At 37.5% G+C, this 22271-nt stretch overlaps 2 protein-coding genes across 2 annotated transcripts; one reads left to right on the top strand and one right to left on the bottom strand.

The window, feature by feature from the left end:
• Positions 1-15270: 15270 nt before the first annotated feature.
• Positions 15271-18890, top strand: LOC110657799 (rab GTPase-activating protein 22). Its single transcript, XM_021815168.2, has 5 exons — positions 15271-15751; positions 16583-16715; positions 16798-16847; positions 17325-17378; positions 17518-18890. The coding sequence occupies exons 1-5, from the start codon at positions 15585-15587 to the stop codon at positions 18569-18571; spliced, it is 1458 nt and encodes a 485-aa protein (XP_021670860.1). The 5' UTR covers positions 15271-15584; the 3' UTR covers positions 18572-18890.
• A 669-nt stretch (positions 18891-19559) lies between these two features.
• LOC110657798 (cytochrome b5) lies at positions 19560-21727 on the bottom strand. The gene is made up of 4 exons (XM_058154070.1): positions 21583-21727; positions 21222-21324; positions 20149-20215; positions 19560-20053 (listed from the first exon to the last, which is right to left on the bottom strand). Exons 2-4 carry the CDS (start codon positions 21306-21308, stop codon positions 19803-19805), a joined length of 405 nt encoding a protein of 134 aa, XP_058010053.1. The 5' UTR covers positions 21309-21324; positions 21583-21727; the 3' UTR covers positions 19560-19802.
• Positions 21728-22271: the final 544 nt, after the last annotated feature.

Here is a 22271-nt window from a genome sequence, read left to right as displayed (position 1 = left end):
CGGTCCTTAGCAATATTACTAAGCTATTGCAAAAAGAATCGTAATTTTCCAAGCTACCACGAATATTTTATGGATTTTTAATCCTATTTAAGCACTAGAAAATTACGAAAAAGCAAGGTTCGGGTTTACCTTTGCCGATTCCGACTTCGGGAATGCGCTCGGGACGTCTGACAATGGGGGGCTAGCCAAAACCTCGATCCAATTCGGAGACTTTTCCGGTAACGGGTCTGTCTGGCCCGAAATTTGCAGACCCGGTCAATGGTCGAATTTCCGCGAATCGAGGATACCTACACGAAGCCCATAACACGGGGGTTAGTATATAAATTTTTCAGAATTTTCTAAGCTCATTAAATGCTCGGAAAAATACTGCGAAGTTCCGTGGGACCCACCGAAAAACGGTGTCGGAAAAATTTGAAATTTATGTCGTTGCGAAGCTCTCGACGAATGGAGCGTGCTGGTGGCCTCGGTTTTCTCGTGGGATTCACGATTTTCGAGAAATCTAGCCCAAAAGTCGAAATGGGCTAAAATCTTCCCGAGCAAAAATCGGACAATCCGCTCGATGGATTTCGGCGTTCTTGGTGTCTATGGAAAGCTCTCACCGAGTAGATAATTTTGGACACAAGACCCGGTCCAATTGGTGGCCGGATCGGCCGGATTTGGCCGGGGAAGTCGGGCGCAGGGGCGCGCTGCTTTTTCCGGCCGTTGGCGGCCACGGAGAGCTGGCGGCGCGGCCGACTGGGGGTGGGTATCGCCACCGGGGTGGGGAGGAGAGAGAAAAGAGAGAGAAAAGGGAGAGGGACGACGCGCGCGAGGAAGAAAAAGGGAAGAAGGAAAAAGGCCGGTCCGATTCGATCGGTCCGATCCGGTCCGGTTCGATTCGGTCGGTTCGATTCAGAATACAAAATTTGAATTTTTACTCTGCCTCGGGACCGAAAACGAGGTCCAAAAATTGTAGCAACAAGGAGCCCTTCAGAATCTAAATCTGAATACGCTCACGTCAATTTCTTCTATATATGAACAACAAGGAGAAGAAGAACCGCATTCAATTCCACCAATTTCTCCAATCTGCTCAATGTTCAACTCCGGGGATAACAGTCCCAATGGAATCCCTAGCTCCAGCGGTGATGCAACCTAAGAAGATTGTAGCAAGACGAAATATCGAAAAGGAGGAAGAAGAGAAAGAAGATAAAAGAATATGAGAAATTTAAGGAGAGCAGTTATTATTCAATCACAACACACGTACTACACAAGATTCAATCTCTTTTATAGAGCCTACAATCAGCTCTGCTCTCTCCCTAACTGTTCAAGAGTTTTCAACCACACCAATCAACATTAGACACGTATCAATACCTCCCCCTCAAGTTTCCTTGTCCTTAAGGAAAAAAATTTGAAATAAGCTCTCCAAGGAATCCCTACTGGTTGAACTAAATTCTTGCAAGGTAAAATTTTACTTCATCTTGCATTTGACCCTACTCAAATACCCAATGGAATCTCCACTGAACATTGGTTTCATCTTGCACTTAATCTTCTCATCATCGACTAATTTCTAATCCAACATCAATAGCCTTCAACATGGCTCCCTAATCCTTGCCAACTAGCAAAAAATTCTCTGGCTTGAGATTACGGTACATCACATTTGCACTTTCTTTTTCAACTTCCTTGATTGCAAGTTCATTAAGAACAATTTTATCCAAATCAAATACCTGATTGAAAGAATCCAAGGACACCATCCTCTCACATAAATGTTTTACAAACTCAAATGCACTCTCATTTATAATTCCAGCAGAAAGACCTTTGTCCATTAATCTTTATCATCTCTAGCAATTCCAAGATTAATAACCTTGCATTGTTGCTGTATTGCGGCTGCATGTAACATAGCACGATTGGATTCCCTACTCTGGTTGCTACCTAGACTATCAATTATAGGCTTCACAAGTTCAGCTTCAGATTTTAGTACTATGAAATATTTCTCAATGTCACATCCTTGTTTTGATTCAAATGAACCATCTTCAACTATTTCTATATCCTTAACCTGAACAACCGCATCAGCACCAACATCCATAATTTCTTCCTCATCACTTTCTTTTACATCATCAAGGCTTACTTGAATTTGTTGTTTCTCTTCACAGGGCCACAAGAAATCTTCAATAACATCATCATTCTTCCCAGTGACTTCCTCATCTTCAACATCATTTTCAACATCATTTATAATTGTAACCCACATTGATTCTCTATCACAACTATGATCCATTGTATACCTTTCTTCACACCAAAGATAAAGACATTGCTCCCTTCTTTCATTTAATTCTAAGAGAGTCTTTGTGATTGACAGATGAACATTGGTTTTTGATTGCCAGAGATCTGTTTTTCCAGCTTGGCCTTCATTAACCTTTCCTCTTTGAATTGGTAATCCCAATTCACCTCCATTGCTCCCATTCTCGGAACCCTGAAATTTTGTTTCTTATTGAGCTGACTTCTCGAAAATTTCTATTTTCTTTTCCCATCTTTCTATAATTTCAAGCATATCTTGAATAATCTTTTCTAGTTCCATGGTTTGCTGTTGGTACTTTACAGAAACCAAAGAAATTGAAGAAAGAAAATAGAAAAGAGAAAAAGAAAATATTGAAGAAGGATCAAGAATAGAGAAGAATTTCAAGAAATTGAAACCCTTTCAAGAAATAAGTTTCTTAAAATACTAGAGAGGAGAAATTAAAGAACATAGTAGAAGGAACAAAAAAACAACATGAGAAGGAATAATTTGATTTAAGATTTCAAGAAAGGAAGAAGAATTTGAGAAGAATTAGGGAGAAATTGAGAAGAAATTGAGTAGAATCAGAAGACAAAGGAAGAACAGGGAGAATGAGAATAGAAGAGAAAGGAAAAAAAAGAAGATTAGAACTTGTAATTCCACCATAGCCGAGAATCAACCAGCTCTGATACCATTGATGCAACCCAATAAGATTTTAGCAAGAAGAAATATAGAAAAGGAGGAAGAAGAGAAAGAAGATAAAAGAATAAGAGAGATTTAAGAAGGAGAGCAGTTATTATTCAATCACAACACACATATTACACAAGGTTCAATCTCGGCCATGGTGGAATTACAGGTTCTAATCTTCTTTTTTTTTCCTTTCTCTTCTGATTCTACCCAATTTCTTCTCAATTTCTCCCTAATTCTTCTCAAATTCTTCTTCTTTCTTGAATTAGTAATCCCAATTCACCTCTATTTCTCCCATTCTCAAAACCCTAAAATTTTGTTTCTTCTTGAACTGACTTCTCAGAAATTTCTATTTTCTTTTCCCATCTTTCTATAATCTCAAGCATACCTTGAATAATCTTTTTCTAATTCCATGGCTTGTTGTTCATACTTTACAGAAACTAAAGAAATTGAAGGAAGAATTAGAAGGGAATGAGTAGCAAGAAAGAGAAATATGAACCCTAAAATCAGATTTACAATTGAAGAAAAAAAGTAAAATTGAAAACAAAGAAAAAGAGAAATTGTTCTTGAAAATTAGAAAGAAAGGAGAAACGAAGTTAGATAGCAGAAGAATATCAGAAAGAAGAAAAAAGAATTAGAAGAAAGAAATGGAAGGAATTTCAGGGAAAGAAGGAAGAAAAGAGAGAAAAGAAAAGAAACATGTAAATCCGCTATGGCCGAGAATCAACTTGCTCTAATACCAATGATGCAACCTAAGAAGATTTTAGCACGAAATATAGAAAAGGAGGAAGAAGAGACAGAAGATAAAAGAATAAGAGAGATTTAAGAAGGAGAACAGTTATTATTCAATCACAACACACATATTACACAAGGTTCAATCTCTTTTATAGAGCCTACAATCAGCCCTGCTCTCTTCCTAACTGTTCAACAGTTTACAACCACACCAATCAACATTAGACACGTATCAAGCAAAGGCGCTGCTGGAGAATTCTTCTGGGCGGTGGTCGCAGCTTCTCAGAAGATAACAATTGTAGCCTTGACTACCTTGGCCGGATTTGTGGTGTTCGCCATATTCTACAAGGCTTATAGTTAATAACTGAGAAAAGAAAAATTCATTTTCTTTGATTTTGTGAGAGAAAATTTGCAATTTCTAACAAGTATAACGAAAACCTGATTATTCTTTTTAAAGTAGCGAGGAAGTGTGAAAATTAGAGAAAATTGAATTAAATGAAAGCTATAAGACGAATTCACACTTCGTTATCTTCATCATCGTCCTCGTAGATTCATTTGCGTTCAGTTCCTTTAACTATTACTAATTCTTCTTCTCATCGGTGAGTGCTTTGTTGTTCTTCGATTATTTTTTCTTCCCTACATCGGATATTTCGCTTTTTCAGCATCTATGCCAGTTCAATTTTCTTCTTCCTCTCTTCTTCTTCGTACTTTACTGGTAAGGGAAGATAATTTAAGATAAAGTATAAAAATCTCTCAAACCCACCAGATTTTTTGAAGGTTTTGACTTACTTTCTTTAAAAACTTTTTCCCCAAATAATCTAATTACTTTAAAAATCCTTCCATTACCTTCAAAATTTTCCTCCAAACATAGTGTAAGGGAGGATTTTCTTGGTTTGTTCCTTTGACTTATCCGCCTTTTGTAGTAACAATGGAGTAGCTTTAATGAGTTGAATATCCTTCTTTCTCCTTGCTCTGAATTTCAGCTCATAGTTTTGGAATGTTTTGGGAGTTGGGGTGGTACTCTCAAAGTTTTAACTGCAAATAGATAAGAGTCTAATTTGCTTGCATTGGACATGATTAACCAGACAAATCCTTTTCTTATGGACAAGGGGACACAGATGGATATTGTTCAAAATGAGCTACTTGCTTGTGCCTTTCCATGAATCATCTTATGTTCTTGACTAATTAGTTTTTTCAAATTAAGGACAATTTTATTGAAGTCCTTAAATTAATTTTCACTAAATGTTAAATTTGTCACCTAAGTTGGCAAGTGATATTTCTTTTTTTTAATTAAAAATTCAATATAAGCTAAAGTCAAACCATGGATTAATCAGAAGTTTCTCCGAGCTGTTATCCCAACTTTTTGCTGATTCTAAATACCCATCGGCTTTGTTTCTAGGTGTGCACACCAGCAGACCAATGAAGCAAGATCTAGTAATAATGGTGGAGATGATGAGAAGCCTGCTAATTCTGCATGGTGGAAATGGTGGAAATGGTTATATTAATGAAAATTTTTTAAAAAAAATTACATTGGTCTTTTATATGTTTTCATCTCTAATAATATTATATAATAATTTTCTGGTCAATCTTGTAAAATAATCATTTATCAATAGATGTAATAAAAAACTCCTTGATATTTTGGAGGAATACTTGCAGTGGCGACGGGTAGCGTAGCACATTGGAGGATTTATGGAACCATTAGCTTGGAAGAACGAGAATCAGCTATTATGGAATGTTATGGCCCTGAGTTGTACTGCTTTATCTTCTTGCTTAGCATTCGTGCAGCTGGACAATTGCATTAAAACATGAGCCCACCAGTCCCACTATTCCTGCGTCGAATTTTTATAACTCGATCTATATGATAATATATTATTATTTTTTATTAAAAATAATTTATTTTATATATTTAAATATTATAATTTTAATAAAAAATATATTTTTATTATAATTATATTTAAAATTTATATTATGTAATACTAAATTAAAATGAAAAAAAAAAGTGACCGCAATGAAATTCACCTTCTTTCACTCTGCTCCCTAGTGGGGAAAGTCCTTACTTAATCCTAAGCTCCTGAAATTGGAATGGAAAGAGCACCTTACCTCTCATCTGTCTAGTTCCTATTTCTATTTGCAGCTTCTTTCGCTCCATTGACTCTTCTCATGGAGTAAGAGGCTTGCTCACCTTCAAACTTACTTCAAACCGCACGGCCTTAGTCTTTCCCCAAGACTAAATAAGCCTTCCCACACAACAAATCTATATAAATAGACTAATAAGGATGACAAAGGGTAATAATGGTGAGAAAGTGAGTAGGAAAATAAGGAACACACTTGGAAAGAGTTTGGCAAAGGGAAAGTATCTTTATAACTCAAGAAAAATAGCTTTACAAGCCTAAAGCTTACAAGAGAGTAATAAAGAGGGCTTAAGTGTACAAAGAACCTTTGGAGTGACCAACTAAGTCCCACTTGTCCAAATGAAGGCCAAACACCCCTATTTATAGCATTCTTGCCGACTTGGAGTGGGTTTGGTGGCCAAAATTCAAAACTGGGCAGGAATGGCAATTCTGGCGAGTGAACCTCATTTCTAGCGGGCTCCTACGCAGAAAGAACTACGTTTGGGTGGGCTGGCACCCAACCCACGCCAGCTCGTTGCTTCCCCACGCGCCTCGCAGCTCCTGCGTGCAGTTTAAACCTCGCCCGCACCAGGCATCTTGCGTGGGCCTCCTTCTTGGCCCGTTTAAACCTCGCACGCCTTGGCTTCCCTCACGCGCTCGGTGCTCTCGCCTGCCAATTTGAACCTCGCTTGCCCGCGTGCCTCTCCTGCACTCTTGCTCCCATGTGATGAACCTAATTTTGCCCCTTCTTTGCTCGCCCGCTACTCCCATGCAGCCTGCATGTCCAGCATGCTCGTTGTGCGCTAGACTTGGCCCGTGAACCTCATTTTGGGCTGCCCATCAGCCCATTATGCCTCCAGCCCATCTGAACCTCATTTTGATGTACAGTAGGCAGACTTAACCTCATTTTGGCCTGTGCCTCCTGACAACTCTTCAGCTCGCCCGATTGGCGCATTTGCCTCAAAAATCAATTCCCGCACAAATTGCCTCCTAACAATGCACCTTCCCTTCACCCCACAAGGAATTACACCTACTGAACCTCCCTCAATAGGCAACCTCACGGAAAAAATTAGATTTCTTAGGGAGACTACTTTTGTGGAGTGACACTCTCCTCCACTCAATCCGCACGACGTCCTCGTCATTTGGACCTCCTCCAATGTCTCCCTGTATGCACCACATGGTTGCTTTGAGCTTGCTCCAACTGTGCTCTAACAATACCTCCCTCGTCCCTATGGCTAGGTGCATTAGCTCTACCCTAGGCTTTGCACCTCCTCCTGCTCCTCCGTGAGCTACGTTGCCTCGGACCCTCCTGCCTCGGCGATGCCACATCCCTTGGACTTCTGGCTACTTTGGTCCCTATTGCACAGTCCACCTTCCTTCTTGGTGGTCACCCCTTTTGCAACTTTGGAGTGTTTCCCCTCTTACACTCCTTTGGATCCCTCTTCGGTGTACCTCCTCCCTTAGCAGGCTACTCCTTTACCCGTTCATGAGCAGCTGACGAAGGCTCATGCATCTCAACATGCATGGTTGCAAGGGTATTGGATGGCAATGATTTCCCTCACAACAACAGCACCACACATGTACCACCTCCCTTTGTGATACACATGCTATTGGCGAATATCATTGGGATCGCCTTAACTCGGTCCACAAGCTCAACCCCAAGTACGCACTGATAATTATCCATAGGGACAACAAAGAAATCTAAGGTACCATGCCAGTCTCCAATGCGTACCTTAACATCTCGAGCTACCCCATGAATCGAGTTGCGACTTGAGTTGACTGCCTTCAACCATCCCATCTCCTTCTCATAAGGGATGCCTAACCTCTTAGCTTCCTCGACCATCAAGAAGTTGTGGGATGCCCTGGTGTCCAACAATGCCCGCAACTCTTGTCCACCAAGCTTAATTTGGACAAAAGATTGCCCCTTCTTAGCCTCCATGGTCCTTTCCTCCTAGACCTTAAGGGCGCTTAAATGCAAAGAGCCCATGGTTGCCTCCTTCGATTAGAAAGGGGCTTCCTCCCTCTCCTCGACCAACGTCGAGAGCTTGATCTTCTTTGGACACTCTCATGCTCGGTGGGATCCATCACAAAGAAAACATTTAAGAAAAGGGCGTTCCATACCTCGATCTTCCCTTTGACTCTTAAGGTGCCCCTCCTTCCTGGAGCTTCTATCCTTGCCTCAGTTGGCATCTCCCTCACTCCTATCCTTCTGTGGACTGGATCTGCTCCTCTCGCTCCTCTAGAACTTCATGAGGGATTCAGCTATGGAGATAGCGGTAGCTAGATCACGTGCTCCGCACCTCTCTATCTCCATTCAAGCCCAATTCTGCAGGCCATCAGTGAAGGCAAAGAGAGCTTTTCACATCTGGGTAGTCTAGGATCTCCAGTAGAGTCTCCATAAACTCATTCACATACTCCCAAATACTCCCCTTGTGTGATAGATGCCTCAATCTGGCCCTTGTTTCATGTGCCACATACTCCAAGTAAAATTGCCTCTTGAGATCCTTCTTGAACTCCTCCCACGAGGCAATAGTGCATAGCCCTTTTGCTATATCGCCTTGCCTCCATCTCCACCAAACCATGGCAGTATCCACCAAATACAAGGGCATATGAACCACCTTCTTGGCATCATTTGTAATGCCAATCGCCCTAAAATATTGCTCCAAGCTCCAAAGGAAATTATCAATCTCCTTCGCATTCCTAGCGCCACTATACACACTTGGCTTTGGAACCTCCACACGCGAAGGGATAACCAAGCTAGCCCCAGAAGTGGTGGCACCTCCTCCTCATGCCATGGCCATAGCAACAAGAGACACTTGCTGCTCTACTTCTTTCAACTTCCCCATGACCCGATCCAACTCTCTCCTAAGGTAGGCATTCTCTTCCTCTACCTTATCTACTTGTTCCTTTAGGGACCTATTCTCATCCCTTAAGGAAGCATACTCATCCATATGAGAAAGGCATAGGGACTCACCTTCGCTAGCTAGCTTATCGATTGCAACGTCCAAGGCACCCTGCATATCCCTTTAAAGCTCCTCCATCCTTCATCGAGCTCCACCAAGACTCGTCCATCTCTTCAAACCTCTCCTCCCCATTAATGAGGTGCAATTTAACCTTGGCAAGATGTGTTTCAAAGTCTCCCAAGTCTTCACTTACTTGGCTAGGCTCCCTTGACTTGCATCTACCTTTTCTCTTATCGCCTTCTTGCTTCACACCCATAGAAGTAACATCCACACCAAGGGTGACCTCACTTTGATCCACCATTGTCACCTCCAAGAGCAACCGAAGCTCTGATCACTTGTCACAGAGTAATAGGCTTGCTCACCTTCAAACTTACTTCAAACCGCGCGGCCTTAGTCTTCCCCCAAGACTAAATCAACCTTCCCACACAACAAGTCTATATAAATAGACTAATAAGGGTGATAAAAGGTAATAATGGTGAGAAAGTGAGTAGGAAAGTAAGTAACACGCTTGGAAAGAGTTTGGCAAAGGGAAAGTATCTTTATAACTCAAGAAAAATAGCTTTACAAGCCTAAGGCTTGCAAGAGGGCAATAAAGAGGGCTTAAGTGTATAAAGAACCTTTGGAGTGATCAACTAAGTCTCACTTGCCCAAATGAAGGCCAAACACCCCTATTTATGGCCTTCTTATAGACTTAGAGTGGGTTTGGCGGCCAAAATTCAAAACTGGGTGGAAATGGCAATTATGGAGGGTGAACCTCATTTCTAGTGGGCTCTTGCACAGAAAGAACCTCATTTGGGCGGCTAGCTCCCAACTCGCGCACTCCTCATAGCTCCTGGGCTCAGTTTGAACATCACCCTCACTTGGCATTCCACGCGCCTCCTCCAGGGCCCGTTTGAACCTCACGCGCCTTGGCTTCCCTCGCTCGCTCAGCGCTTCTACCTACCAATTTGAACCTCGCTTGCGAAGGCCTCTTCCGCTCTCCTGCTCCCGCGCGATGAACCTTGTTTCGCCCCTTCTCGCCTGCCTGCTGCTCCCACGTGGACCGCACACCCAACAAGCCCATTGTGCACTAGACTTGGCCCGTGAACCTCATTTTGGGCCGTCCATCAGCCTAACCTGCCTCCAGCCCATCTGAACGTCATTTTAGCGTGCAGTAGGCAGACTTAGTCTCATTTTGGCCTACACCTCTCAGTAACTCTCCAGCTCACCCAGTTGGCCCGTTTGCCTCAAAAATTGACTCCCAGACACATTACCTCCCAATAATGCACATTCCCTTCACCCCGCAAGGAATTACACCTACTGAACCTCCCTCAATAGGCAACCTCACGAAAAAAATTGGACTTCTTCGAGAGACTACTTTTGTGGAGTGACACTCTACATAAGCCCTGCACATGCAAATTTTCAAACAAAATATAATCTTTACTAGGGTAGCAAGGTGTGTATAACTATTTCTCCATAATAGTCTGCACGTTAAATAAGTAAACAAATAACAAATTATGAAAAATTCATATTCATCTATCCTCATGGATTAAAATTTTTTTGTTCAAAACTTAAATTTCTTGGCGATGAAACCTATCACCAAATAAGTTTATATGAAATTTCATATAAAACCAAAACAAAGTTCAGCTTCTTTGACACCCAATTTATATGGGCTAGCATTACTACATCAACGCAAACCATACTACCAGGCAGGAATGACAAACAACCTACCATATATGGCAACAGCAGTGGTGGCAATGAATGAAACACAATAATGGCAGGTTCTTCTAACTTTTGCTTCATTCATTAATTGTTAGCCTTTCATAGTCCAACCCTAAATTTGTTTTCTAAAAAAATATTAAATTCATCATAATACTGAAAAATGTTCAAAACTTGCCATTTATATGACTATCATAATCACCACAATCAACGCAAGTTCATGAAATTACCTCCATGGTAGCAGCATTACATAGAAGCAAAGTCTTTTGAACCACGAGAAGAATAGCAGCTGATAATTCCATAAAGGGAAAAAAAAAATTACAAGGTCATTTCCTCATAGTAACTAGATTAATAGAATAACGTTGACAGTTCAACGCCGGTGAAGCGAAATCCAATGAATAAAGAAAAGGGGGAAATTAACTTGAATAGAAGTGAAATGAAGCACATTTGTCATGACCCAACCTATGGGCTGGACCGACACTAGGACCTGGGCCAGCCTAAAGCCCCCGAGGCCCGTAGTAAGCCTAACTATTCCTCGACCCAACTCTAAGGCCCATTTGGGCCCAATTTCAAGAATTCAACCGGACAGAGTCCAGCCATAAAATGGATATTTCAACGGGGAGTTTTTGACTCACCCGACCTGTAAACACAATATATAATCAATTGGGGAGCTCAGCTCACCCTCCACATGCTCATAATAACATAAAGTCAAATAGGAGCTCAGCTCCCTCATCCAATCCAACATACATACATATAATAAGTTTACAGGTCCAACATGGCAAATTATATTACAGACCCAAATCAAATAAATATTTCTAGCACATGCAGAAATTCTAGGAGTTAACAGAATTATACAAACATAAATAAACGACCTGCGAAGAAGAAAAGCAGGTTAACCGCAATAATAATCCTCCTATAGCCTGGAAAAATAATGAACAGGAGTGAGCGTTCGACTCAGAGAGTAAAATATCAATTTTAACCATAATCTCTATAGCTATCTAAAGCCAATGCACCCAGTGAACTGAAATGCAACATCATCATAATTTTCATACAAATCACATCAAAAAGGCAATTTGGAGCACTCACACACCCGATATTGTCAAACAATACATATATGGGAGTTGATCCCCTATACAACCCTCTTAATCCAACCTGTGCCAGTGAAGAACTCAAGCTGGACTTTCACTTAATAAACCAAATCGGGGTCCCAGCGAAGAACTCAAGCCGTGTCTACCCCGAAGGACCGGGTCCCAGTGAAGATCTCAAGTCGTGTCTACCCGTCCTGTCCATAGCCAACACCATACCACACGCACGCCAACTCACGTACACTGCTCTAAATTACCACAACAACATCTATGGCACTTTAACAATTTTATGCCTAGAGTTTAACTACATAGATACATATTTATAAGTGATACATGGGCATGCTTGAACATATAATAATATCGAAATTACAATTAAAATTAATATTTTACTCACAGACTTAACCGCAGTCACTGTGACAGCTAGGCGGAAGAGGAAGGTTGTCCCAGCTTACCTGACAATTTTATTATAATCATTTAATAAATTTGACTCAATACAACTAAGAAAAAGACCAAAGATGTCCTAAGTCGTGCCAGAAATCCGGCAGAGTCTCCCCTATACCTAGGACCTACCCAACCTGCAAAAGGGCTTAAAACACACTTCTATATTCACAAACCATACACCCACAACTCAATCACATCACACAGCCCCTCCTAGGCCCATCCAAACAGTCATCAATCACAATATGTAAAATTACAGTTTAATCCTTATAATTGACCCTTTTTGCAAAAACTACCCAAATAAGCTCAAAAAATTCTAAAACTTTGCCTCGTGGTCCTTAGCAATATTACTAAGCTATTGCAAAAAGAATTATAATTTTCTGAGCTACCACAAATATTTTATGAATTTTTAATCACATTCAAGCACTAGAAAATTAAGAAAAAGTGAGGTTCGGGTTTACCTATGCTGATTCCAATCTTGAAAACGCCCTCAAAACGTCTGACAATGGTGGGGTAGCCAAAATCTCGATCCAATTTCAAGACTTTTTCCGTAGCCGGTCTGTTTGGCCGCAAATTCACAGACCCGGACAACCGTCAAATTTTCGTGAATTAAATGTACATACACGAAGCCCACAACACGGGGGTTAGTATATAATTTTTATGAAATTTTGTAAGTTCATTTAATACTCGAAAAAATACTACAAATTTTGTGGGACCCATCGAAAAACGATGTCGAAAAATTTTAAAATTTATATTGTCGCGAAGCTCTCGACGAGTGGAGCGCTCTGGTACTCTCAGTTTTCTCGTGGGGTTCACGATTTGCGAGAAATCTAGCCCAAAAGTCGAAATTGGCTAAAACTTCCCGGACAAAATTGGACAAATTGCTCGATGGATTTTGGTGTTCTTGGTGTTATGGAAAGTTCTCGAGATGTAGATGGTGTTTGATACAAGAATTAGCCCAATCGGTGGTCGGATCGGCTGGATTCTGGCCAGGAAGCTGAAGCGGTGCGCTGCGTGTCGGGTGTCTTCGCGCGCGCTTTCCCAGCGTTCTAGGCGGCGGCCGGCGAAGAGGGAAGGGCGAGGCGGCGCGCCGGCGAGCTAGGGGGGCTGGGGCGGTGGCTGGCCAGCGTGGGGAGAAGGGAGGAGAGAGAAAATAGGAGAGAGAGGAAGAAGGGTTGGGACATGCAGGGAAGAGAAGAAAAGAAGGAGGAGGCCGGTCCGATTCAACCGGTCCGATCAGGTCCTGTTCGATTCAGAATACAAAATTTTAAATTTTTACTCTGTCTTGGACCGAAAACGAGGCCCAAAAATTTCGAAAAAGTTCTAGAAAATTCAGAAAAATTCGTAGGGTCCAAATATATTTTTAGTTTTGCCACGTGGTCTTTAAATTAATTTTTAAAAATCATCAAAGTTTTATATTTTCAGGAAATCAAACCCGATTTCTCAAAACCGAAAATTTTCAAATAATTTCCTAAATTTTAAATAAAATAAAATATTAATATTACTCACAAAATAAAAAATTTTAAAATTTGGGATGTTACAACCTGCTTGTTTCTTCTTGGACTAAGTGAAATAATCAGATATGAAATGGTCAGATGTTTCTTCCTGGAGGATGTGAAGTTAATTAGTTGCATGTTTAGTTAAAATGATTATAAGTAACTGAGAAGCAATGGTAAAAATAAGTTATAAGTATATTTATAATTAAAATGATTAAAAACAATATTGAAGGACTGTTTGGTATTGTTATTAACAAAATTATCTTTTTAAATATGCTAGTTAGAAAGGATTAAAAAAGAATTAAAAATTAAATTTGATAATTTTTAGTCATAAAAATATTAAAATAATAAAATAATTTTTTCAACTCTTAAATTGTGCTTTTATTCAGAAAAGTAATTTCAGTATTTAAAAATCAATGTCAAACAGGCTGTAAATGAGATTTATTATGAAATTTTAAAAATTAAATAAAAATAATATAGTAAAATACTTAATTAAATTAGTTTATAAGCGCTAAAATGAAAAATTATGTTATTCAGCTTATTTTTTTAGCTTATAAGTTTAAAAATTATTATAAATAAATAGCTCAAACCTATATTGAGAGCTAATAAGTTGATTTGATCAACTTATAAGTTAAGACAAACATCTATGTTTTTTTTAAGAAAAATGCTTTTTCTTTTGAAAGAAAAATTTTATTTTTTATTTTTTAAGCTTTGATAATATTATTAATATATATATATATATTAACATTTTAACCAGATAATAAAAATTATTTTTTAAATAATATTTATCATATATAAATTATTTTTTTAAAATAAATAGTGTCTTAGTATTTAATTAAATAGAAAGACTAAATGGTTAACAGAATAAATATTAATTATTATTTTTAAAAATAGGAGTACTTACTAATTAATTAATAATGTCAAATTTTAATGATTAAATAATTATTTATTTCAAAATAAAATAAAAATTAAAAAGAAGTTATTGAAATAATTTGAGAAATTAGGATGTAATTAAGCCATCAAACTGGTACATTGTCATATTTTCGCTGCTCTTTGCAAGTGAGTAAATTTTAATTTAAATTTAAAAAATTTGTGGAGTTGATTTAATTTATAAATTTAATTTAATTTTTTCAATAATTTTATTTAGTTTAGTTTTAAATTTTGAAAAAAAAAATCAGTCCATTTAATTTAATTTATTTTTAAAAAATAAAATTTATTAAATCAAATCACATAATTTTTTAATTAATTAATTATTAAGTCTTAAATTATAATAAAAAATAAAGAATATAATAAAATTAAATTTAAAATGAAAATTAAAATAAGTGCGAAATAAAATTTAAATTAATAAATCTAACTAATTAAATTAATTTAATTTTTCATAATTTAATATAATCTATCAAAATTTTAATTTACTCAAATTTTTATTTTTTTAAACCGAATCAAACCTGTCACTATTTAAGACTTTACTGTTAGAATGAGTTGACTAATTAAAAATAAAATTATTTTAAAGATATAAAAATATTTATTAAATATATTATATTATTATTAAAATTAAAATCTATAATACAATAAATATATTAAAATTGAATTATTTTAATTAATAAAAATATAAATTATTTTCTTATAAATAAAATTTTGATTCTTTTAAAACATATTATAAAAAATAAAAAAAATAAAAAATTAAAATTACTCTTTCAAAAAAAAATATTAATTTCAAATAATAAAAATAATTTTTAATTTTTTAAGATATGAATAATTGATGTTAGGTTAATTATGTAAATTTTCTGAGATTTGCTTTAAAACAAAATTTCGATCAAATATTATTTCAAATTTACCATTTTCAATTCCTAAAATTTGTTAATTAATCAACACTTTAGCTAATGACCTCTGCAGCTAATGACCGGCGGCGAATAATTTGTACTCTCCGACGTCGTCGTCCGGCAGATTCGTTTACACTGCTTTCATCTTTCTTCCCTTCCTTCCTTGAGGAGTGGGAAACTATAAGTTGAAAGAAACGAACCCTTCAGAATCTAAACCTGAATACGTTCACGTCAATTTCTTCTATATAAGAACAACAACAAGAAGAAGAACCGCATTCAATTCCACCAATTTCTCCGATCTACTCAATGTTCAACTCCGGCAATAACAGTCCCAATGGAATCCCTAGCTCCGGCGGAGGCGCTGCTGGAGAATTCTTGTGGGCGGTGGTCGCAGCTCCTCAGAATAGAACGGCTGTAGCCGTGACTGCCTTGGCCGGATTTGCGGTGTTCGCCATATTCTACAAGGCTTTTAGGTAATAAATGAGAAAAGAAGAATTCAGTTTCTTTGATTTTGTGAAGAAAATTTGCAATTTCTAACAAGTATAAAGAAAACCCGATTCTTGTTTTCAAAGTAGTGAGGAAGGGTGAAAATTAGAGAAAATTGAAGTAAATGAAAGCTCTAAGACGAATTCACACTTCGTTATCTTCACCATCGTCTTCGTGGATTTATTTGCGTTCAGTTCCTTTAACTGTTAGTAATTATTCTTCTCATCGGTGAGTCCTCTGTTGTTCTTCGATTATTTTTTCTTCCCTAGATCGGATATTTCGCTTTTTCAGCATCTATTTCAGTTCAATTTTCCTCTTGCTCTCTTCTTCTCCACCCTTTACTAATGGGTTCAATGTTATATGTTGTGAATAAGAAGGGATTTTCTTGGTTTATTCTTTTGATTTATCCCTCTTTTGTAGTTACAATGGAGTGGCTTTAATGAGTTGAATATCCTTTCTTTCTTCTTGCTTTGAATTTCAGCTAATAGTTTCGGAATATTTTGGGACTCGTGGTGTAAGCATTTCTTGTGGCAGTTCACACTCTCGTTGTTACACCTGCAAATAACATGAAAGTCCAATTTGCTTGCATTGGACATGATTAACCATACAAATCCTTTTCTTATGGTCAAGGGTACTTGATGGATTGTGTTCAAAATGAGCTGCTTGTTTGTGCGTTTCCATAAATTATCTTTTGTTCTTGTTATTTTTGTGTTTAATTCTTTGCAAATCTGCTTATCCTTGTTTATTAATGATGTGTCTTATAAGTACTGGCTCCTTGGTTCTTAGGATTGCTGATTATGATTGTTCTTTCATTTCAGACGCCGTCTTAAGTCACCATGGTCTGTAAGAAGGCCAAAACCCCTAACTCTTCAACAATGGAGAAGATTGTTTACAGCAGATGGGATATTCCGTGATGGTGGAACTGAGTTTTTAAAAAGAGTCAGGAGTGGAGTGAGTAATCATTGTTGTTTTACGTTTATGTTTTGCTATGCTGTTATAGTGGGAACATTTATCATTTATATATCTCATATAGGGTGTAGATCCAAGTATTAGAGCAGAGGTTTGGCCATTCCTCCTTGGAGTGTAAGCATGCTTAACTCTGTTTCATTCCTATAAATATTGTTATAATTGTTTTCATTGCTGCCGTTGTCTCGTATTCCAGTGATCAACCCTTGAACATGTTATATCAAATATTGCCATTTTTTTCCTTCTTTTGGTGGTGGGAGGAGGTGTTCTCCTTGATACTACATTGGGGAGGGTTTTAATCAATTTCCTCTCCACATCCAGATACTATGAATTAGGGTTCAATTATGCATATGTTCTGGCATTTGGAAGCAGCATCTTATCGGTTAATTTCTCCTTATCTATTTCAGTTCTGCACAATGTTATTTTTGATAGTGAGATTCTACTTTCTGTAGCCAAACTTTTATTTTTGTACATTAAGAATTGCCATATCCGGAAAAATTGCGTTGGAGATGCTTTTTATTTTTTGCCTATACTGTTGCATTTTTCTTAGGGAATGTCAATATAATGACTGATTTCTTCACTTTCTGTAAACAGCTATGACTTGAACAGTTCAAAAAAAGAAAGAGACGATATTAGAAACCGGAACAGGTACATTTAACAATCCGCTTCTTCCTTTAAGATGCTGTGAATCTAAGATAAGTTGACTGGTAGTTTTTCAGTCCTAGATGCTGTATCCTTTTTCTTTGGCTTTTATTCTTGGCTTCCTTCTTGACAATGTGTGCTACAGGAAGAAATATGAGGAGCTCCGTAGACAGTGCCTGCAGCTTCTCAAATGCAGCGATGAGAGCTTGAAGTTGAAGGAGAGTGGTGAAACATTCAGTAATGGGGATGATAGAGGCTCTGAATCACCTGATTCAGACTCCTCTGTAGACCCTCAAGCTGTCATACAGGGTTCCCCTTCTTCAGAAGGCCAAGAAGAAAATCAGCCTTCCAAGGAGAAAGGGACTGAGCCCCAATCAAACGAACCTGCCACTGAGAATTTTGCCACATGGCAGCGGATCATTCGTGTTGATGCAGTGCGTGCAAATGCAGAATGGATACCTTTCTCCCGATCTCAGGCTTTAGTGACAGAGGATAGAGCACTCCGTGCTGCAAAGGCTGTTGGATTAAAGGACTACGATCATCTGGAACCCAGCAGGATTTTCCATGCTGCCCGATTAGTTAAAATTCTCGAAGCCTATGCAATCTATGACTCTGAAATTGGCTACTGTCAGGGCATGAGTGATCTCCTTTCTCCGATTATTACTGTTATTACAGCGGATGCTGAAGCATTCTGGTGTTTTGTGGGATTCATGAAGAAGGCTCGCCATAATTTTAGGCTTGACGAAGTGGGAATTCGAAGGCAATTGAATATTGTTTCCAAGATTATAAAATTTAAAGACTTGCACCTTTTCAAGCACTTGGAGAAGCTACAGGCTGAGGATTGTTTTTTCGTTTATAGGATGGTGGTGGTGATGTTCAGGAGGGAGTTGACTTTTGAACAGACAATGTGTCTCTGGGAGGTGATGTGGGCAGATCAGGCAGCCTTAAGGGCTGGCATTAGCACGTCAGCATGGAGCATGATAAGCCAGCGAGTGCCACCAACAGAGGATTTGTTGCTTTATGCTATTGCTGCTTCTGTATTGCAGAGGAGGAAATTGATTATACAGAGTTACAACAGCATGGAGGAGATCTTAAGGGAGTGCAACAGCATGGCTGGGCAACTAGATATATGGAAACTCTTGGATGATGCACATGAATTGGTGATGACCCTGCACGACAAAATAGAGACCGCTTTCTGATGGCTGCTTTTCGAGTTTGCTAACTAATTTATGTACTTAAACTCTTGTTCCGTGGGCTAGTTTAGTCTGGTGCTTTGCTTTAAACAAGCAATCGTCTACTGTGAATTGAATTCTCTGTTAGGCTGCTACTGGTCAAATGACTTGAGGGGATTTATTTAGATATCTGCATTTGATTCTAGCACGTACTGAAATGCCAGCAGCTTCTGAATTCACTGCCATAGCATATCAAACAGGTAAGGCCTGTTGTATAATGGACCTATGTACCAAGGTGGACGAGGTTCAATTTCAATAACATGATTCTCAAATTATTTTTCTTCAACTAGAAGTTTTTAATTCTGGATTCTGATGGTGGGAGATATTTATTTGAAGCAATTCTATAATTGCCTTGAAAAATTTAATACTAAAGAATTGCCTTCAATGGTTTTAATGCTTAATCATAGTATAGCAATTCTTTATTTTCTTAAATCACATCATGATTTACCAATCTAGGGTTTTTTTTTAATTTACACATTTAACATCACCCGAGTCCACTCGATTGTTTGCTCAGTTACAAACATTTTTTTTTGTGCAACCCAAGAAAAAAAAATAAAAATAAAAATGTTAATTAATTTAAAATATGTATTTTGTACAGTTCTGTTTCTTATTTAGAGGATAAAAATTAATTTTTCATTAAATAGATATCATGTAATTTATGATGTCATAATTATATCATCTCTTGTTTTTTCTTTTTTAAATTATACCAAAATTTTAAGACAATTTGACCAGGAAATGGCACATTTCATGCGTAGACATTTATTCTGAATATTTTCTTCCAGTCTACCTCCAAGATTGAGCAAAATGGTACGTAGAATTGACTTTTAAAAAAAAAAAGTAAAGCAGCTGTACGATCATACGTTCAAATGTTTAGAATGATGAAAACTGAGAAATTCTTCAAGTAAATTTGCGAGCGACAGACCAGTTGATCATAGTAGATCAGATAGCAAGAGAATCAAGAAAAGAAAATATAACCTGCTTATAATCCAGAAAAGGCAAACATTGTCCTATCACGAATGAAACAGATGTCCAAATAGACTTCCAGACAGGCCCGAAGGGGACCAACTATAAACCATTCTTTAATTTTAGGCAGACATTGCAGGGAAAACTAATGGGGGGAATAAAAAACCTTTCGTAATTTAAGTCATGCAGTCCACAGTTACCCTTAACATGGGGAACCATTTGTAGTGTACTTAGCCTAGTCTTTCTTGGTGAAGTGTCGGACTGCATAGGCTAAGCCTAAGATCAAGAGAGGCACGAGAAACTGCAAGATCTTGATAAAAAAGTCTGAGCTCTTATCACGATTGTAGGCAGCTTGTTTTGGAGGAATGTGGTTACGTTTTGCCAGAATAGTTGATGCATCAATCTCACCAATGTAGTACTTTTCCATCATCTCTCTAGCTGAATCACTGTGACCCACATCTTCAAAATCATTTGTTGCATCTTTCCCTGAAAAAAAATCATGTGCATTCTCAAATAAGCTACTGGAATTTAGGTCTTGTTATGCTAAATTGAAAATTATACGACTCTTAATGTAGCATTACCTGTTGAGGACAGCAAAACTTCATCTCCTCCAGGATGGTCATCCATGAATGGGGTGACATCATAGACCTGAATTTGAAGCAAAAAAACTTTCAAAGTCACGAAGAAACCATCTCATGCCGCAAATATGGTGCCATTATTCTCATATCCATAAAATAAAGTACTCAGAACAGATATGGTCTATGTTTTGATCTTGAAGAGTAATGGGTGCATGCGTGTGGTAGGAACAAATCTTGTACTGCATGCGGCATGAAATTATTCTCTATAATATGAAATTAAAATTATAAGGCATATAGATAAAATTTCAAATAACAAATGGATTGTCCAGCTTCTTAATTTAAAAAACCGATTTACCATCATCATCGTCATCATTCTTTTGCAAGTGCAAGAAACTTCCAGTTTTTGTACTTTAAATACCCTTTTCCATCATTTATGCAAATTGAACTTCAAGGGGGATATTACAATCTCAGATATTGCCATCCAAAATAAAGAACTTCATTTGAAACTGAAGGTAAAGATTTATTACTCATGCATACTAAATAGCAACTGACTGTAACTGATGTACCAGCATTCCTTTATTTTATGATCTGATTTGTCCATATATTGTAGTTGTACATACATACATAAATTCACCTACCAAACTTCTTTGTATGAGTGTATGTATGATACTTGATAAGATGACATTCCCAGTTCAGAACATCCATAACAAAATAATTGGAGCCTCAATCAAACAAGAACCAAGCACGAAGGGCACAAGCATGCGTTAGATGCTACTGTCAAATTTCTTATTTTCTCCTATAGATAATCTTAAAAGGTCTTAATATGTACTCCAATCATCAGTTTTTGGGTTTTCCTTGGTAAGCTAAGCTCTCGACATTGGAATCACAAAAACAGTCAAAACGAAGACCAACCAATCATCCAAACATACCATAATTTCATTCTCCATTATGCAGATGAACAAAAATAGTGCAAGAAATTCAATCACAATAGTTGATTTATGATCTTCAAATCTTATGATCAACAACGAAAAATAAACCCAAAAATCATAACTCTAATAAAATACAAAAGACCATACCTTGCCAGAGATGATAAGCCAACAATCCTTAGCTTTGTTGTGCTTTGCAACCTCATCGAATTTGTGAATTTTGGAATCTGAAGCCATCGTTTTCTCCCCAAAACTGATCACAACAGCACCAAATATTCACAACCCACAAAAATTCATAAACCAAAACCTCAAATTTAATGGTCCATACACAAAAGAAAAAACCCAATGAACCAAATCAAAAGCAATAGCAATCACCCAAAAAAAAAAAGGACTAAGCTACAAGCCTACAACATGAGAGAGAGAGAGAGAGAGAGAGAGAGAGAGAGAGAGATCAAAAAGTGCAGATTCTGTACAAAAATGGATAAAAATCAAGAGTCCAAAAGGAGCTTACGTCTTGCAGAGGTTGTGGCTCTCTTTGTTTTTGTCAGTGGCTTGTCAAAGCCCAAAACCGAGACTGAGAGTGAAAGGCAGAACTGCGTGCATTTATTTGCCAAAATCTTGAGGCAGAGGTACGAAAATGCCCTTGATTTTTGAAAATTTTACATTGATGTGCTCGAGAAAAGAGAGTGTTTGACCAAGGGTAGTTTTGACCAATAAAATTAATTCCTCTCCTTGTCAGTTATATTTAGGGTAAATGACATGATAACCAAAAATTATAGATTTCTCTACGCAGTTTGAAAATATAATAATTTAAACCCCTAATTTTAATTTTATTAACAATAATATCCTATCCAAATTAAGGAATAATGGCTGTTAATAAGGTATGAAATTACCAAAATACCTCTCTTTTTGTTTTGTCTCCCTCTCTCCTTCCTATCATCTTATCATACCTTTAAAATTCACACGGATCCAACCAAATTAATTCAAAAATCGAGCTAAATAAATAATTCAAATTATTCTTAAAATCCGTGAAATTCGATCAACTCAATCTAATCAACTCGGTCACAGATCACGAGTTGGTTCAGTGAAAATCACAAATAAAATGGTAAAAATCATAACGAAAATAAAAAAAGCAAAAAGATTATGGCAAACCATTATTATATATTATACTAATAATATTCAATGTGATATATTTAGAAA

This window comes from Hevea brasiliensis, chromosome 9 (genome assembly GCF_030052815.1).
Source record: "Hevea brasiliensis isolate MT/VB/25A 57/8 chromosome 9, ASM3005281v1, whole genome shotgun sequence".
NCBI classification, from domain to species: domain Eukaryota; kingdom Viridiplantae; phylum Streptophyta; class Magnoliopsida; order Malpighiales; family Euphorbiaceae; genus Hevea; species Hevea brasiliensis.
Note: the sequence above shows the minus strand (reverse complement) of the source record. Positions and strands in the feature narration are given on the sequence as shown.